Source organism: Fusarium phalaenopsidis (genome assembly GCF_050370095.1).
Source record: "Fusarium phalaenopsidis strain FUZ10S chromosome Unknown contig_32280, whole genome shotgun sequence".
NCBI lineage: Eukaryota > Fungi > Ascomycota > Sordariomycetes > Hypocreales > Nectriaceae > Fusarium > Fusarium phalaenopsidis.
Genome location: NW_028145416.1, coordinates 14,508 through 31,038, shown reverse-complemented (window position 1 = coordinate 31,038; position 16,531 = coordinate 14,508). Strand labels below are relative to the sequence as shown.

At 48.7% G+C, this 16,531-nt stretch overlaps 3 protein-coding genes across 3 annotated transcripts; 2 read left to right on the top strand and 1 right to left on the bottom strand.

The window, feature by feature from the left end:
• Positions 1-747: 747 nt before the first annotated feature.
• On the top strand, positions 748-3,034 carry LRP88_01746 (uncharacterized protein; the record flags this gene model as incomplete). Its single annotated transcript, XM_083238422.1, has 5 exons — positions 748-859; positions 924-1,012; positions 1,066-1,383; positions 2,248-2,955; positions 3,017-3,034. 5 exons carry the CDS (start codon positions 748-750, stop codon positions 3,032-3,034), a joined length of 1,245 nt encoding a protein of 414 aa, XP_083105808.1.
• Positions 3,035-10,344: 7,310 nt separating this feature from the next.
• Positions 10,345-11,121, bottom strand: LRP88_01745 (uncharacterized protein; the record flags this gene model as incomplete). Its single annotated transcript, XM_083238421.1, has 1 exon — positions 10,345-11,121. The coding sequence occupies one exon, from the start codon at positions 11,119-11,121 to the stop codon at positions 10,345-10,347; it is 777 nt and encodes a 258-aa protein (XP_083105807.1).
• A 559-nt stretch (positions 11,122-11,680) lies between these two features.
• On the top strand, positions 11,681-12,802 carry LRP88_01744 (zinc-binding alcohol dehydrogenase family protein; the record flags this gene model as incomplete). The annotated part of the gene is made up of 1 exon (XM_083238420.1): positions 11,681-12,802. The coding sequence occupies one exon, from the start codon at positions 11,681-11,683 to the stop codon at positions 12,800-12,802; it is 1,122 nt and encodes a 373-aa protein (XP_083105806.1).
• Positions 12,803-16,531: the final 3,729 nt, after the last annotated feature.

Below are 16,531 nucleotides of genomic sequence, written 5' to 3'. Positions count from 1 at the left end.
ACATGGCGATTACAAGCCAAATGTCAAGAATCTGGACCGGGCTATGAAAAATATGCCAAGTGGCCATTTACCTATGGCCCTTGAGCCGAGTGCAGCCGGGCATGCAGCACAAAGGAAGCAGTTTAATCCCGCTTTTAGTGATCGGGCATGGAAAAAACAAGAGGCCTTGGTTCAAAAGTATATCGATCAACTTATACACAGAATCAGGGACGAGATCACCACGAGCCCAAATAACGAGGTAGAGTTGGATATCGCCAGACTATACAACTTTACTACGTTTGACATTATGGGCGATCTGACTTTCGGGGAGGGGCTTGGCCAGCTTGAGACCGGAGTCGAATCCTCGTGGGTCCAAGCAGTGTTTGTCATGTACAAATTTGCGAGTATGTCCCGGGTTCTTTCAACTTTAGGCGACATAAGCTAACCTTCGGCGTGATTGTAGATAAAAGGTCTGTCGTAAAGGCATATCCTCTCGGTGGGTTATTATTCGACCTCTTCGCGCCGAATGGTATGCTGCATGACTCTGCAAAACATATACAGCACTGCAGCGCCCTTGTTGCTAAACGCTTAGACAAGGGCAATGATGGAAGGCCAGATATTTTTGGCTATGTTCTTAAGCAGCCAGGAGAGATCATGTCTCATACGCTAATGAATGCGAATGCGAACATGTTGATGGTAGCTGGAACAGAAACCACCACTACTACCCTGATAGCTGTCACTTGTCTGCTTCTCAATAACCCCGACAAAATGAAGAGGCTCGTCTGCGAGATCCGGGCTGTCCCAGACAAATCCGACTTAACTAGCCATGTTCTCCAGAGGATGAAATACCTAAACGCTGTCATTGAAGAGGCACTGAGGAGTAAGCGCGCGTTTTAATATCTTGCGTTCTAACCCAGTATGGGTAATCACTAACTGTGGCATAGTTTACCCAGTTGGCCAGATTGGTCTGGGAACCCAACGGGAAATTGCTCCTGGAGGTAACCGGGTTTGTGGTGAATTTCTTGCCGAAGGCGTATGTGCACCATCCTAGATAGCTAGGTTTCATGAGCTGACTCGGAATGACAGACCGAAGTGGCTGTGGCCGCTTGGACGATGAATAACTCGCCTCTCCACTGGAAAGACCCTCAGAAATTCGTTCCAGAGCGATGGATTCCTGGCCAAGTTCAATTCTCGGAATACCATGAGTACGATAACCGCGCAGCCTGGCTGGCCTTTGGAACTGGACCTCGAACATGCATTGGCCAAAACATAGCTTTGCATGAGATACGCGGTATACTGGGTAGGATCCTCTACGACTTTGACCTGGCGTTGACTCCAAATACTGTGGATTGGATTCAATTCAAGACAAACAACATCTGGGCAAAGCTTCCGCTTCAGGCCCGAGTCACATTGGCGAGATGAGCATCTTCCGACTTTGGGGAGCGGGAGGGGATTAGGTAACAGAAAGCACGCGACATCGGCAGTTACATACATGGAGTGAGGGGACACAAACGGCGGTGGTTTGTTCTTTATCTGAAGTCATATAGATTTTGAATTAGGAAAAGTCTCCTGTGTGAACGCGGTTTTATGATATTAAAACTATCCCTTCAATTGTCGAGGACCTCCCGGCCGTACCCTGCCCCACACCACCCCTGTCATCAAGAAGGTACATGAGGGGAACCACACAATGCGTCATCAATCATCACTTCCTAAATCCTTATACAAACCATTCTCAATTACACGATGTCTTCTCAATCGATATCTTCACCACTACCTATAGAGGCAGTCAACCCATATGATGATAATAGCTTCATCAATGAAGATAATAGCCTTCAAGAGCATGACGGTGATAGCACCCGGAGACCGGTTTTTCTGCCTGCCGAAGACCGAGGCTTCGATTTTCAACCCTTTGAGGTGCCGCGACGAGAACTTCTCGTCAATAAGCTGCCCCAGAACCCGCTGTTACTTTTCCAACACTTTATACCCATTTCTCTAGTCAATGACTGGGTCAAGTACACCAATGACTGGGTCAGCAGCCTCATCCAAAGCGGCGTTATTGATAGCCAAGAACACGAAATAACAGATCAGTCACGCCTCCACGCCTGGAAGCCAGTCACGGCTGCAGAGGTATATATCTGGCTTGGGATCCTTATTTATATGGGAATCCATAGCGAAATAACGGTAGAAGACCATTGGAAGACCTCTCAGCTAGAGGATCAGCGGCCTGAACACTCGATAATCAAGTTCATGACTTATAATCGGTTTCAGCTTCTTTATCGTCATATCCGCATCTTTGACCATACCAAATTCACCGACGGCGGCGGCGACGACTTCCCTATCGTCTTCCAATGCGTTGAGCCATGGTCTCAGCACGTTCAACTTGCAACAACAGAGCTCTGTGAGCCGGGCACGCATCTTGCCGTCGACGAGGCTATGATCCGATATACAGGAAGGAATAAGCAAGTTGCATACGTCCCCAATAAGCCTATCGACACAGGCTTCAAGGTGTGGATAGCCGCTCAGCTAGGCCTCTTCATGAGGTGGATATGGCACCAGCCCGGCGCAAAGTACGGCCCTGTTGGAGTTCAGAAGAAGAAGCCGGCATCACAAAGAAAGAAAAGCAAGGTAAATAGCAAGGGTCCTAGCAAGGCTAATAAGGCCGACGAGGTTAAAGAAGTTATCTACGTCATCACAGAAGCTGGGGATAAGATCATGGCGTTGAACTTGACCCAAAGCGTTATTATTGCCCTTATTAACCTATTGCCGCAATCGATATATCACGTCTTTGTGGATAACCTATTCTCGTCGCCGGACCTCTTTCGCTCCCTTCGTCAGCACGGCCACGGTGCAACCGGCATAGCCCGGCCTAATTATGGTATCTATAAAGGCCTCGCGGACGCCAAAAAGGCCGATAAGGCAGGGAAGTCAGGGTTCCAATTTAATGAGATCAAGGTCATCCCAACAGCCAATAATCAGGTAGGAAGACTCGACACTCTTCCTAACAATCCGGCCAATAACTTATCTTCCTCTTCTATAGGTCAACCAGATCGCTTAGAAGGATAATACTCTCGTACTGCTCCTTTCAACCGTCTTTACTAGCGATGAGAGGTGTGATCGTTGGAGGAAGAGACCGTCAACGAAGACCCCAATAGCACGGCCAATACAGCACTTTTTTAGTAGCGAGCCGGTCAAGCTCGTATCGATCCCTACTATCGCCGCTTCCTACAACGACGAAATGAATCATGTTGACCGAGGCGACCAAAGGAGGTCATATCTAGGCTATGATCATCCTATCTGCCGGGGCGCTTGGCAGGCCATTGCCTGGACCTTCCTATTGGATATTGTCCTAGTGAATAGCTTCCTCTTACAGCTACACGGGGAGCCGGCTTAGGAGCGTTATACAAGCCAGAAGAAGTAGAGGGAATGCCTCTATAACGCGGTCTTCAAGGCTTTCTATCCACAGAGCCAGTCAAGGCGGACTTTTCGAGCCGGGGACGAATGTACGCCCGTGGCACAACATAAGCACATCCGAAGAGGTAAAAAATCAGACTGCCTTGCTTGCAAAGGGCTTTAATTAGGGCAGCCAAGGTCAAGAAGTGCAAGGAAGCCTTTGGCGCCGGTGAGCTACAACAAAAGAAGGCGCCAGTCGATTTGGGGATGTGAGCAGTGTGATGTAGCGATTTGTAACTCGAGAGATTGCTGGTACTTCTATCATAGGCTAAAATAGGGGGGGGAGTAGGTATCGTAGATGCGATGCATTTTGATTGGCTGCACCCCCCCCCGCTGTGACCTGGCGGGAGGTTTTCCACAGCTGAAGGGATAGTATTCTCAAGGGATAAACCAGTCGTGCTGAGTTTATATTAGCTAAGGCTTGGGTTGCATACTCTAAGGCAAAAGGTATAAGTCACGTCTCGTAGTATACTTAAGGTATTGAGTCTATCTAAGTTACATTAATAGTTAAGGTAGTTTTTGTCATGAGCCTCCCGATCGGGAAATATCTAGACGGCCAATCGGGCTGCGGAGACCGACAGAAGCCCATGGAAGCCCGAGGCCTCGGCCTAAGGGAGCATCACAGCGACCCAGGAACGCAGCCAGCAGGCTGCTCGGAAGCCGTCGGACTACGAGGATCGAAGGGTTACTATGTATATAAGGGAAAACACATACATAGCAAGTACATCTCATTACCCACTTACACGCAGCTCCATAGCAGGTTGGCGCTACTCGAAGGTCAGCGACGGTGTCTGGAAGCAGGAGTTTTGGAAAGTGTGTCGCTTGACCTTGGAGGAATGGCTGGCTTGATCTGGAACGGATTAGCGTCGATCGAGATGACGCCGGGAAGGGGCCAAAGCAGGAATCGCTCGTCGTTGGGTGAGCGACGTCGAGATTTAGTTTCGGGAACAGAAGGCGCCGGAGTCAGAGCGAATAATCGATTTTATACTTCCTGTTCTGCTAACCCAATGCTTCCGTACAATGAGTGGCTGTGTATTGACTCTCTTCATGACGGAGGCTCCTCAATCTCCACGCCTGCGTGACCGAAGTGGCCCCTCGCGCTCTCCTCCCGTGCACCAATCACATCATCGCATCACTCTAGATAAGACTAGAAATCTACTGAGATGCAATGTTCGTTCTCGTGCCAGTGACGCCTGATAAAGGCCTTCAGCTCGGCGAAGAACTCCTCAAACACTATGTTGTCTGTGCTTCCAGAGAAGATTTAATAATGTAGGACACCTTTTTGCGTATACGGCGGGAGTATTTGGTATCTTTGGGCGTGATGGAAGGGATGTATCTGAGTCGGCGTGACACCTTTTGGGGCCCATCCACAGCACCTCCTGCCAACGCGTCTGTCGCGTCCAGACTCATCGGTGTAGACAACCTGATACGACTTGAAGAAGGAAAGCTTGTAGAGATAGTAGTCTCGCAGATCAGCGTTTCGCCCGAACGCTACGGGTCGTGTGGCCTTCCTGAACCACCGCACTGCCTTTAGCGACCTGCTGATGTTGGACACCGAAATGGTAGTCTTTAACCCCTTCTCGAGAAATTCCCCGATCTCATCTCGATAAATATTGGCCTCACAGCGAGTTCGTCTAGCAATACGGTTAACATAGGGGACTTAATATCCCGCGGCGGCCGGCTCTAATAGCGGGGGCCTTGGTCGATCCGTAGCATCGTATGTTCGTTCGTATTCATCCGACCGAACTTGCTCTGAAGTTGGTGGTGCGGGCTATGCCGGCATTGTTGTACCCGGCTAGGATCATGTCATGGATCATCGCGTGCTGAAAAGCAGCAAGATTCGGAGCCATAACGACGTTGTTAGTGGTGATGGAGTCAGTTTCCGGCCGCACCGACCGAGAGGACGGACGGCGGCGGGGTGGGGCTGACGGGGCGCAGGCAACATCGGCCGCGTCATAAAGGGTCTTTGGGCTCATTCCTCCGGTTTTGTGACCAGCGATGTTAGTAGCACGACGCGAACAGCATGATTGATTCATTGACGAAAAGGAGGAATGTATAGATAAAGACACGTATTTGTATTGTTCGTCTCTGGAATAATCGTAGAACAGATTATTTTTGTGTCCCCGAGTCCGGCAATTGCATTACGCCCAGAATCGAACGTGTTGCAGTCATGGATAGCCATGGAAAGTTATGGAAGAGCTAATTACCAAAGGTCCTGTTCCTACCCAGAGGCGCCCGACTGTAAGCTATCATCGGGGTACGGCGACACGATTTGACGATGCAATCGTTGCTGTGTAATGCACAGTCAGCAATGTCTATGCGCAAAGATGGGACAACAGATTTCGATCGTTACTGTATACTCTGGTATACAGTATCTTGCACAATTGCGGCTCGATTTCGCCTGGCCGATTGCCCCAAGCCCGAATACGAACCACTCGGACAGTATCCTCGGATTCAACCTGACAAATGCTGACACAGTCAGCAGTTGATCATGACATTCTCAGAATTCGAACCTGACAAATGCTGACACAGCCAGCAGTTACACGGCCTGTTAGGTGACAGTCGCAATACAAACACCTCGAGACAACAAAGTAGAGGGGAGTCATCAACTAAGCAGCTGATCAGTTTGTATTACGTAGGTATGCTAAGGATGCTGTAAAGGTCTGTGTTCACCTCACTATATCATATGCGTGAGTTTTACCAGCTTGCGCAGAATATCCTGATTGGTATAATTTACGGAATTTCTCTTGCATCCTATATTCACAAAGAAAATACCCCAAGTATAATCTACAACATGTTGTGGTCAATTGTGTGTCTGCTATCGGTGATGACGTACATTGGCTTTGTTGCCATCTATCGACTATTTTTTAGTCCGCTTGCCCGCTTTCCAGGGCCGAAGCTAGCTGCCCTCACTTTCGCCTACGAGTTCTATTATGATTTCTTCAAAGATGGCGGTGGACGGTACTGGGCTAAGATTAATGACATGCATGACACCTTAGGCAAGTGATAGGATGCCGGGGGTTGAGGCTTTAGGAAGCGCAGTTACTAACTATCCTTGCACCAGGGCCAATTGTGCGTATCAATCCTTGGGAATTGCATATTCGCGATTCAGAATTCACCGAGCCGTACAAAATTTCACGGAAGTCGTCCAGGCCATGGTGGTATTACCGATCTAATGGCCCACCTGACAGCGTTTTACAAGCCGGGTAAAGTAACTTGGGAACCGGCGGGCACCTGCCCACCGGCGCCATCATATTTTTCTTTGCTAATAGCCGTTTTGTAGCCCTCATGAGCTTCATAGAATCCGTCGCGAAGCTATCCTGCCCGTCTTCGCCACTCCTCTTATCATGTCTCGTGAAAACCTGTATGAGGCGTTGGTACAGAAACTGCTGGCGAGATTCCGAGCAGTGAAGGGCACCGGTGACATTTTAACCCGCAAGTCAATCACCATCCCTACCGAGTCCCGAGGGCTGCTAACCCGTGATCTGGTTCTATAAACAGTGGGGAATGCCTTCCGATGCCTAGCCATCGACGTAACGTGTACCACGAACCTCGGATACGATTTCGGCTTCGTTGATGTTCAAGATTTTGAGGATGAAATGTTCAAAATCGCGAGGACTTTAGGACGCATGAACATGATCAGTCGTCATATTGGGCACTGGTTTTTTGAGGTGATGCGAGCACCAGCACGCTGGGTCAAACGTGTGGAGCCAGCCAGTCCTGGCATGGTGCGCGTTTTGCGTTTTAGGAATGTAAGTCCAGGCAATTCATTTTATTTTCCCGCCCCCCCTAAAATACATCTATATATTAATATGAAATGTGGTGCCTATGGATAGTTGATCGATCAGGCCGTCACAGAACAGTACCTTGTTGCAACGGCGCCCACAACCACGCGCGAAAAGCCTGCTGAAGCAGGCAATGACGATGGCTTCATATCCACTGTTCAGCATATACTGGATTCAAACCTTCCAGCTCATGAGAAAAAGTTAACTCGTGTGGTCAATGAAGTTTGGCTATGCATCAACGCGGGCATCGACACAACTGGCCAAGCCATTGCATTTGCGACATTTATGCTACTAAATCACCCCGAAAAGCTCGCGCGACTAAGAGACGAACTTGGTGAATGCGAAATGAAACTAGGGAAACTTCCTAGTTACCTAGAGCTACGAGAACTCACATACTTGCACGCAGTCATACAGGAAGCATTTCGGCTTAATCACCCCATTGCTGGCCGGTTGCCCAGGGCGGACCCTGATAATGAGATGAAGTATGGAGATATAGTGATCCCTAAGGGCGTCACAGTCTCCATTTCAACGTACGATATCTATCTCGACCCCAACAAATTTCCCGATCCGCACACATTCGTGCCAGAACGGTGGCTCGATCAGAACGAACGAAAGCGCCTGCGCAAGTACATCCGTAATTATGGACGCGGGACACGCAGTTGCTTGGGAATGGAAGTGGCAAATATGGTACTTTACTTGACCCTAGGGCGCTTGTTCTCTCCCTCCGTTGGCTTTAACCTATCATTGAATGATACGCTATATGAGCGTGATGTTGCCTTCAATGCTGACTTTTTTGGGGCATTTCCAAAGAGGGGCACAAACCATATTAAGGCAATAGTGGTCTGAAGCCATTGAACGTGAAACGGTTTATTTAGGCCAACAGAGAGGTCTTGTTTCCCCAGGCGGTGTTCCCTTACTATAGAGCATAAAACAAGTCTTTATCTAGTCTCTTTAAATTAGCTAAATCTTAGTCCTAGCATTAAAAAGAAAATAGTGATTATATATAATTCTGCTATATAGATCCCCCGAGAGGGATACCTAAGAATGTTAATCCGCGGTATCTTATTTATGGTATCCGATCCCTACTAACGTACATGATAAGCAAGTGGATCAGACAAGCAAGTGGATCAAAAATCCCTCATCATACATCCTCACTATTTAATAAATTAATTCTCAACCACCCAGAATGCCGCAGCTAAATTACGAAGCTAGAATTCTTCTTGCACTTCATGCCTATCAAAATAACCCTAAGTTAGGTCTTAAACGCGCTGCAAAGACCTATAAAGTCGGTTATGGTACACTCTGGCGCCGGCAAAAGGGCATCCAGTCTCGACGCGATACTATCCAGAAATCGCGTAGGCTATCCGATCTAGAGGAGCAAGCTATTATTCGGTTTATCCCCGACCTAGATTCGCGAGGATTCCCCCCCCGGCTACGTGGTGTCAAAGAAATGGCTGATCAATTGCTTGCCGACCGCGGCGCGCTACCCGTCGGCAAGCGCTAGGCTCATAACTTCGTCACGCGACACGATGAGCTTAAGACGCGTTTCTTTCGTAAATATGACTACTAGAGAGCCAAATGCGAAGATCCAACCATTATCCGCGATTGGTTTCGTCTTGTGGCGAATATAATCGCGAAGTATGGCATCTGATTAGATGATCTCTATAACTTTGACGAGACTGGCTTTCTTATGGGCATGATTACAAGCGGAATGGTTGTCACAGGTGCAGAAAGGCGTTCAAAGCCGAAATTAGTGCAGCCTGGAAACCGGGAATGGATTACGGTCATTTAAGCGATCAATGCGGAAGGCCAGGCGATCTAGCCGTTTATCATCGGTGCGGGCCAATATCATCTCGCTAACTAGTACCGAGAAAGCAACCTCCCGGGCGATTGGGCTATTACAACGACCCAAAATGGCTGGACCGATAATGAGACCGGTCGAGAGTGGCTGAAGCACTTTGACCGATGCACAGCTAAGCGATCAAATAGTCGCTATCGTCTCTTGATCCTCGATGGCCATGAAAGTCACCACTCTATCGACTTCGAGAGATATTGCGAGGAAAAGAAGATCATCCGGCTTTGTATGCCACCTCATTCCTCCCATCTACTCCAGCCCCTTGACGTCGGGTGCTTTAGCGTGCTAAAGCAAGCTTATGGTCGAGAAATAGAGCGATTGATCAGATGCTCTATTACCCACGTTTCAAAGACCGAGTTCTTTCCGGCCTTCTACGCCGCACATAAGGCCACTATGACAGAAAGGAATATCAAGGGGGCTTTTAAAGGCGCCGGCCTTATTCCTCTTGACCCAGAAAGTGTGGTCTCAAAGCTTGATGTGCAGCTACGGACTCCAACGCCCGCCGAGGAGGGGGCTGAACCCTTGACCCCTTGGGTCTCAAAGACCCCAAAGACTGTGCTTGAGGCCCAATCTCAGTCTGAATACCTTGAAAGACAGATTAGAAGGCACCAAAGCAGCTCTCCAGAGTCAATCCTCGAAGCATTAAAGTCCCTTGCGAAGGGGACAAAGGCAGTTATGCATGAGATGGCCTTAGTAAGGGCCGAGGTCCAAGACCTTCGACAGGCGAATGAGATACTAAGCTGGCGCCAGAGGGCAAAAAGGACTAGATTGCAGAAAAGATGAGCGATGACAGTAGAGGAGGGAAGGCAAGCAATTGATCAGATGGATGTTAATGCGCAGGTAGTGGCTGAATCGTCGCGGAGTGGTGGTCAAGGAAGGTCGGTCGGACCGGGCGTTCGGCGTTGTGGTGTCTGCGGCAAGCCCGGGCATAATGCAAGGACCTGTCAGGTAGTGATTGAGATATCTGGGGAAGAGTATAGTGAGTAGTTTTAATTGATTAAATGGTTTGTGGTGGTTTTATGATGATTTCTATCTTTAGAGGTGGTAGAAAGTGGTGCATATACTTGTCTGGTGCATAAGCTTATTATGTACGTTATTATATATAGCTAAGTTATATTAATAGCTAAAGTAGCTAGTATATAAGAAAGTGCTAACGAGCGTGTGCTATATATACTTAATCTTAATTGATGGGATCGTTCCCGGGTGGGTCCGATCCCGTGGTGATGCGTTTTCTGGTCAGCGCATGACAGATCTGGATAACGCCCTACACGGTATTCAAGGCGCCTGCATCCAATCAAACTTTGGAAAAGCGTCCGCCAGCACTTCCGGCATCTGGTTGTTCACCATAATAATGCTTTCCTCGTCGTTGTTGCCTTTAGTAATGAAGCCAATGCTGTGGTAGAAGGTCATGGATACAATATGTTTGTCGAAATAAGTCGGCTCGTATCCAGGAAGCTCAAACTCCTTATAATTCAGCCCGTCAAGAAGACTCTTGAAAAATCCCATCGAAGTGGAAGTCGCCGTCAAGTCAGTGCTCGACCCACCAGTAACTTTCCAATAGGATGTTTTCAAGTCTTCCACGGCATAAACGCCACCGGTTTTCAAGAGTGGAAATAGAATCTTGAACGAGGCGATGACGTGGTCGCAGCGGTGGCTTCCATCGTCGACGATGATATCGAACCCCCCACATTCATCGTGAATTCTTTGAAGGAGAGTTGCATCGTCCTGGCTTCCCTGGTAGATTCGAATTCTGTCCTCCTGCATCGATGTCTTATCGTAATAGTCGAGGCCCACAATCTGCGCCTTGGGGAAGTACTCTTTCCACATTCGCAGCGATTCTCCCCCAGCCTTCGGGTCGTCAAACCCGCCCACACCAATCTCAAGAACGTTGATTTCACGGTGTCGGAAGGGACTAAAGTGGAAGTCGTAGTGTGGTGCGTAGAGATGACCAGCAAGCTCCATGGTGGTGCCTTGGCGAGTAATCAACGCCTTTTCCGGTCTGTATTTGTCACAGCGATACTTGATGGCGAGTTCAGTAAGCGGTAGACTCATTGTGAAGGCTTTGAATATTGGCAACTGTATCTAAGTGCACAAGGTTGAGTGGTCAATGAAGATGTGGGAAGGACGACTTAATTAGCTGTTGTTAGCTATGATCAGGAAGCTTTATTATATTTCTCTGTCAATTGGCTATTATTAGTTTCTATTGCAACCCTATTTTATTCTCAAGCAAGCTTTGTGTTAATCAAATAGGTACCTGTGGCTATGACGTTAGATTTGTAATAAGTTGTAGTCAGCACTTATTGAGGTTAAAGCCTGGCTTTGTCATAAAGGGCATGTGTCAAATGTGAATTTTATGCTGACTACGAGCTACAGTCAGCATTGATCAATTATTAGCCACGCGCCGAATAGGGAAAGTCCATAGTAAGCAAACTTCTAGAAGAAATTTAGATAGTCAATTAATTATGCGAACTGAGTATTACATAGATACCATGTAAGGCCCTTTTATTATAAATAGGCAACAAACCAAAGGAAAAAAAATCAAAAAGAGCATTTTCATATCTTTCAGTCTATTTGCCCAAACCCCGGCCAATCATATCGCAGCCCGTTTATCATGAGCTCCCACGAATCTCTTCCAACTACTCAGACAGCACTCAAGGTGACCCGGTCTGAGCATCTCGAAGTATCCAAAGATGTTGCATTACCCTCTCTGGGTCGGTCGGAGATGCTTGTGCGGGTGGCATGCGTCTCGATTAACCAAGTGGACACTAAGTCAGCTGACTTATCACCCATGCTCGGCGCAACCGGCGGCACTGATTTTTCTGGTGTTTTGGTTGCTTTGGGTAGTGACGTTGATGGGGACCAATGGCATATTGGCGATCGTGTTATGGGCGGAATCTTTGGCAACAATCCTCTCCGACCCGACAATGGCGCGTTTGCTGAGTATGTGGTAATCCCTACTCGCCTAGCCTGGCACATTCCTCCCAATATGGACTTTGCTACTGCTGCGTCACTACCAGCTGCTATAGCAACTGTTGGGTTATCCTTGTTCCAGTATATGCAGATTCCGATGCCAAAAGCGACAGGGCCTCTTCAGCTCGAACGGGGGAAGGGGTCAAGCCCAACATACATATTGGTCTACGGAGGCGGGACAGCAACTGGTGCCATGGCGCTCCAAGTTCTCAAGCTACTAGGCTTTACACCCATTGCGACATGCTCTGCAACCTCTGAAGCTCGGTCTATCGAATTAGGTGCCGTTGCTACCTTCGACTATCATTCGTCTGAATGCGGTGCTGAGATACTGAACTATACGGCTGGAACACTGGGTCTAGCGCTGGATTGTATCTCCAACTCAGAGTCCATGGCCATATGCTATAAGGCTTTCGGCCCCGCCGGCGGCCAATATGTGGCCCTGGACCCTTTCCCCTTGCGCGGGCATACACGCCGCAGCATCAAGCCTGACTGGGTCTGCTGTTATACGCAATTCGGCCATGACATAGCATGGGCCCCGCCGTTTGACCTCGAGGCACGCTTCGACGACCGCGTCTGCGCTGAGGCTTGGTATATGCTCGCTCAGCGCCTGCTTGATGGTGGTTTGATTGTGCCGCAGCCTTTGGAGGTGCGCCGTGGTGGACTGGCGGCTGTTAGTGAGGGCATGTATCAAGTACGGAGGGGTTTAATCAAGGGCAAAAAGTTAGTGTATCCTATTGCTGAGCTGGCGACTAAGGCTAGTTGAGTACAATAACGTCACCATTAGGGGAAAACCCGACTATGCCTAGAGGCAGGAAGTTAGTAAAAACCATTTACCGGGCTTCAAATCTACTTAATGAGATCTTGTAATATCGGGAAAGCTATTTTTACCTTTACTTCTATTCTTGTTGTGGCATTATTGCACTTCTAAGTTGCCAACCTCGTCGTCGCTCTGCCGTCTGGTGACCAATCAGAATTTAGCGGACAAAATGTGGCCGTTTTCGGAAGAGTGGGGCTAGGATTCAGCCAATCACGAATTTTGCGGACAAAATCCATCCATTTTCGGAAGCATGGAGCGGCTAATCTATATATAGCCTAGTGCATTACTGCAGGAAGCTAAGCAGAAAGGGAGAGAGGCTCATTGATCGCCCGTCAAGGTTTCTTAACTGCTTTATCTCCTGAGTGCGTGCGGACCTCCGCAAAGTCACTTGCCCCACTTATCTCGGTCACCTCGGAAGTACGTGAGGGGTACGAAAAGTTTAATGCAACAAGAAATTGATGCCATTTCACACCCTAAACACCATTAAATTATTTTGATCTCATCAATGAGCTCCCCTCCAATTCTAGACGAGATACAGGTCATCACCCCCTATGATGACACGAGCTTTCTCGATGAACGGCACAGCCATCGCATTTGGCCCAATGATTCAACCCGGGCCGCGGTTTTTCCGGCCGAAGAGGACCAAGGCACGAGCTTCGAGCCCTTCCAAGTGGAAACACGTAAATTTCATATCAACACCCTGCCTCCAACGCCTCTGAAGCTATTCCAACTTTTCCTCCCTATATCCCTCGTTGAAAAATGGGTCGTCTATACGAGAAGCTGGGTCTCGTGGCTGAAATTGAACGGCTGGATCGATAGCTGGAAAACCGAAATGAAGCGAACCTCAAAACTCCACAAATGGGAAGGTCCAACGGCTTCAGAGGTGATGACGATGATTGCAGTGCTTATTTATATGGGAGTGCATAAGGAAAAGAAGATACGAAGCTATTGGGAGAGCCCCAAGCCCGGTATTCAACGCGCTGAGCACTCATTTGTTAAGTTCATCTCATACGATAACTTTCAGCTTATCCACAGGCACCTTCGCCCCTTTGACCACACCTAAGTTGACGAGACTGCACCACTTCCGAAAGTATTCCAAGGCGTTGAAGAGTGGTCTGAGCATATACAAGCCGTATCCATGCAGCTGTTCCGGCCTAGGTCCCACCTAGCTATCGATGAGTGCATAATCCGCTATACGGGCAGAAGCGACGCTATCACGACTATCAAAAGCAAGCCCGACCCTGTGGGCTTCAAGATTTGGGTCATAGCCCAGCTGGGCTTCTTTATTCACTGGCTATGGCATATCAAAGATGCAGAACATGGCGCCGTTGGCGTTGAAATTTCAACGCAGATATTATCATCACAACCCTCACAACCCTCACAACCCTCACAAGCCCGGTCTAGGAAAAGAAGGAAGGTCTCAGCCAAGGCCGCAGAGGAAGCCCCTGATATAGAAGACGATGGTGAAGCAGTGAATTCGACCCAAGCCGTCGTTATTGGCCTTACAAAAACACTGCCAAAATCGACATATCACGTCTTCGTCGATAACCTCTTCTCGTCCCCGCCTCTCTTCCGCAACCTCCGCAAGCAGGGCTACGGGGCCACTGGCACAGCTCGTGCGAATAGTGGCATCCACGAGGAATTAGTCAGGGATAAGAACGATGACGGCAAGGTCAAAAAAATGTACGAATTTAATGCCGTCAAGGCGATACCAACCCCTGACAACCAGGTATTTACTTCAGATACTTTTAGCTGAGAATCCCCTACTAATTCGCCTTCGTGCTGTAACCACAGGTTAACCAAATCGCTTGGAAGGACACTAAGCTTGTGTTATTCTTATCTACCGTGTTTACCGGCGCCGACGATGAGCGTGTTATCCGACAGAGGAAGAAGCCGTCATCCAAGAAGTCAGAGGCCAAGCCGATACGCCGTTTTTTTAGGAACGAAGCTATCAAAATGATCAACATACCGACAGTGGCTGCTGCTTACAACGACGAGATGAACCATGTTGACCGTGGTGATCAGCTGAGGTCATATTATAAGTATGATCATGCCCTCCGCCGGGGCCCATGGCAGGCACTAGCCTGGACCTTCCTCCTTGATGTGGCCCTTATTAACAGCTATGTTGCTCAACTTCACGGGCAGCCAAAGTGGAAGAGATACACGAATCACAGGCAGTGGCGAGAGTGCATTTATAACGAATTATTCAACGCCTACGGCCATGATAGTCAGGCAAGGCAGCTTTACCGAGCAGGAGACGAGCGTGATCTACAGGATGCCGAATTACAGCGTAAACACGTGGACCGGGAGATCAATTTTATCAACCGTCATGCCAAATCAGACTGCCTAGCCTGTCAAGGGTGTCGGCAGGGGCAGCTGAGAACAAACGCCTCGGAATGGAGCCCTCTTACGGAGGTCAGCGGCAATCAGGAAAAAACGGAGAGGAAGCGGCCTAAGGTGCGTAGTCAGACCACCTTCGGATGCCGTATCTGTGATGTTACGATATGTCAAAGCAAATATTGCTGGGACTTCTATCACCACCTAATTTAGCATGGGAATTTTGTACCTTTTATTTCGCACATTTTAATTGGCCATACCCCCTCATCGTTACCACAGTGGAGGTCCGCACGCACTCAGGAGATAGGGTTAATCCAGGCTTCGGAGACGTCATGCTTTTCAAGCACAGTTAGAGTGGGGGGGGGGATCCTGTGACAAGAACGTCAGGGGCTGAGATGGGCGGAAATCCAGGCGGACAAACTTTTCTCTCAATCTGTACTGTTCTTGTAGATCATTGTAGGTATCTTGATCACTTTCACGTCCCGTCCGAAGTAGGTACTTTCCCGAGAGTGCGTAGGCTTGCCAGCCTCGCTGTCTAATTATTGTGTCCGCCAAACAATCGTTGTCTGATAAGCATGCCCAAACTCGACGTGCGGCGCATTTCTGGAAGCGAAATGGGGTGTAAAAATCTAAGGGCTGTGGTTGGAGCAGAAGTGGGTGCGGCGCATTTCAACTCTGCATGCTTGAGTGGGTGCCCAAGCCTCACTCACGCCGTATGATATAGGAAATGCGCTGTTCTTCCACTGTGCATGCTTTAGTAGGCAAAGTCTTCGCCGAATAGTTGTTAAGGCTAGTGGCTGGTTCGTCCTGGATCACGGATAATTTCTCTATGCATGTAGGTAAGCCATCGCCCCAGATTGTGAACAATAAGTCCAGTCCCCCTCGCGTCACACATAGCTAAGAGCTGGTGATCTCGTAATAAGCGCACTTATTTTCAATGCAGTAGCTCAGAGTGGTGAAATTTTGGATGTTGGCTCGTGAGCATATCACTTGTATCGAGCTATTTTCTTCGTGCTCGGTCGACTTGTGATAATGTGGTATCGCTGATAGATTGTCATGGCCTGGGCGTCAAAAGACTTGTAACATAGAAAGCGGGTGGTGAATGACCTTTTCTCCTCGCTGCGCGCACTGGGCCCTCGAATGAATTACTGTCGACAAGCGCAGGGAGGGATGAAAGGGGAAAGAGAGAGGAGGACACCCCAGCACCTGGTCCATGACCTGTCCAGCATCTAGGCTGTGACTCGGAACTTCTCCCCGGTAACCGGGACCCACAACTCTCTTCGTAAGCGCTTGAACAAACCCACCCACACCACAGCTTTGAGAAGGTAGGTGTGGGGG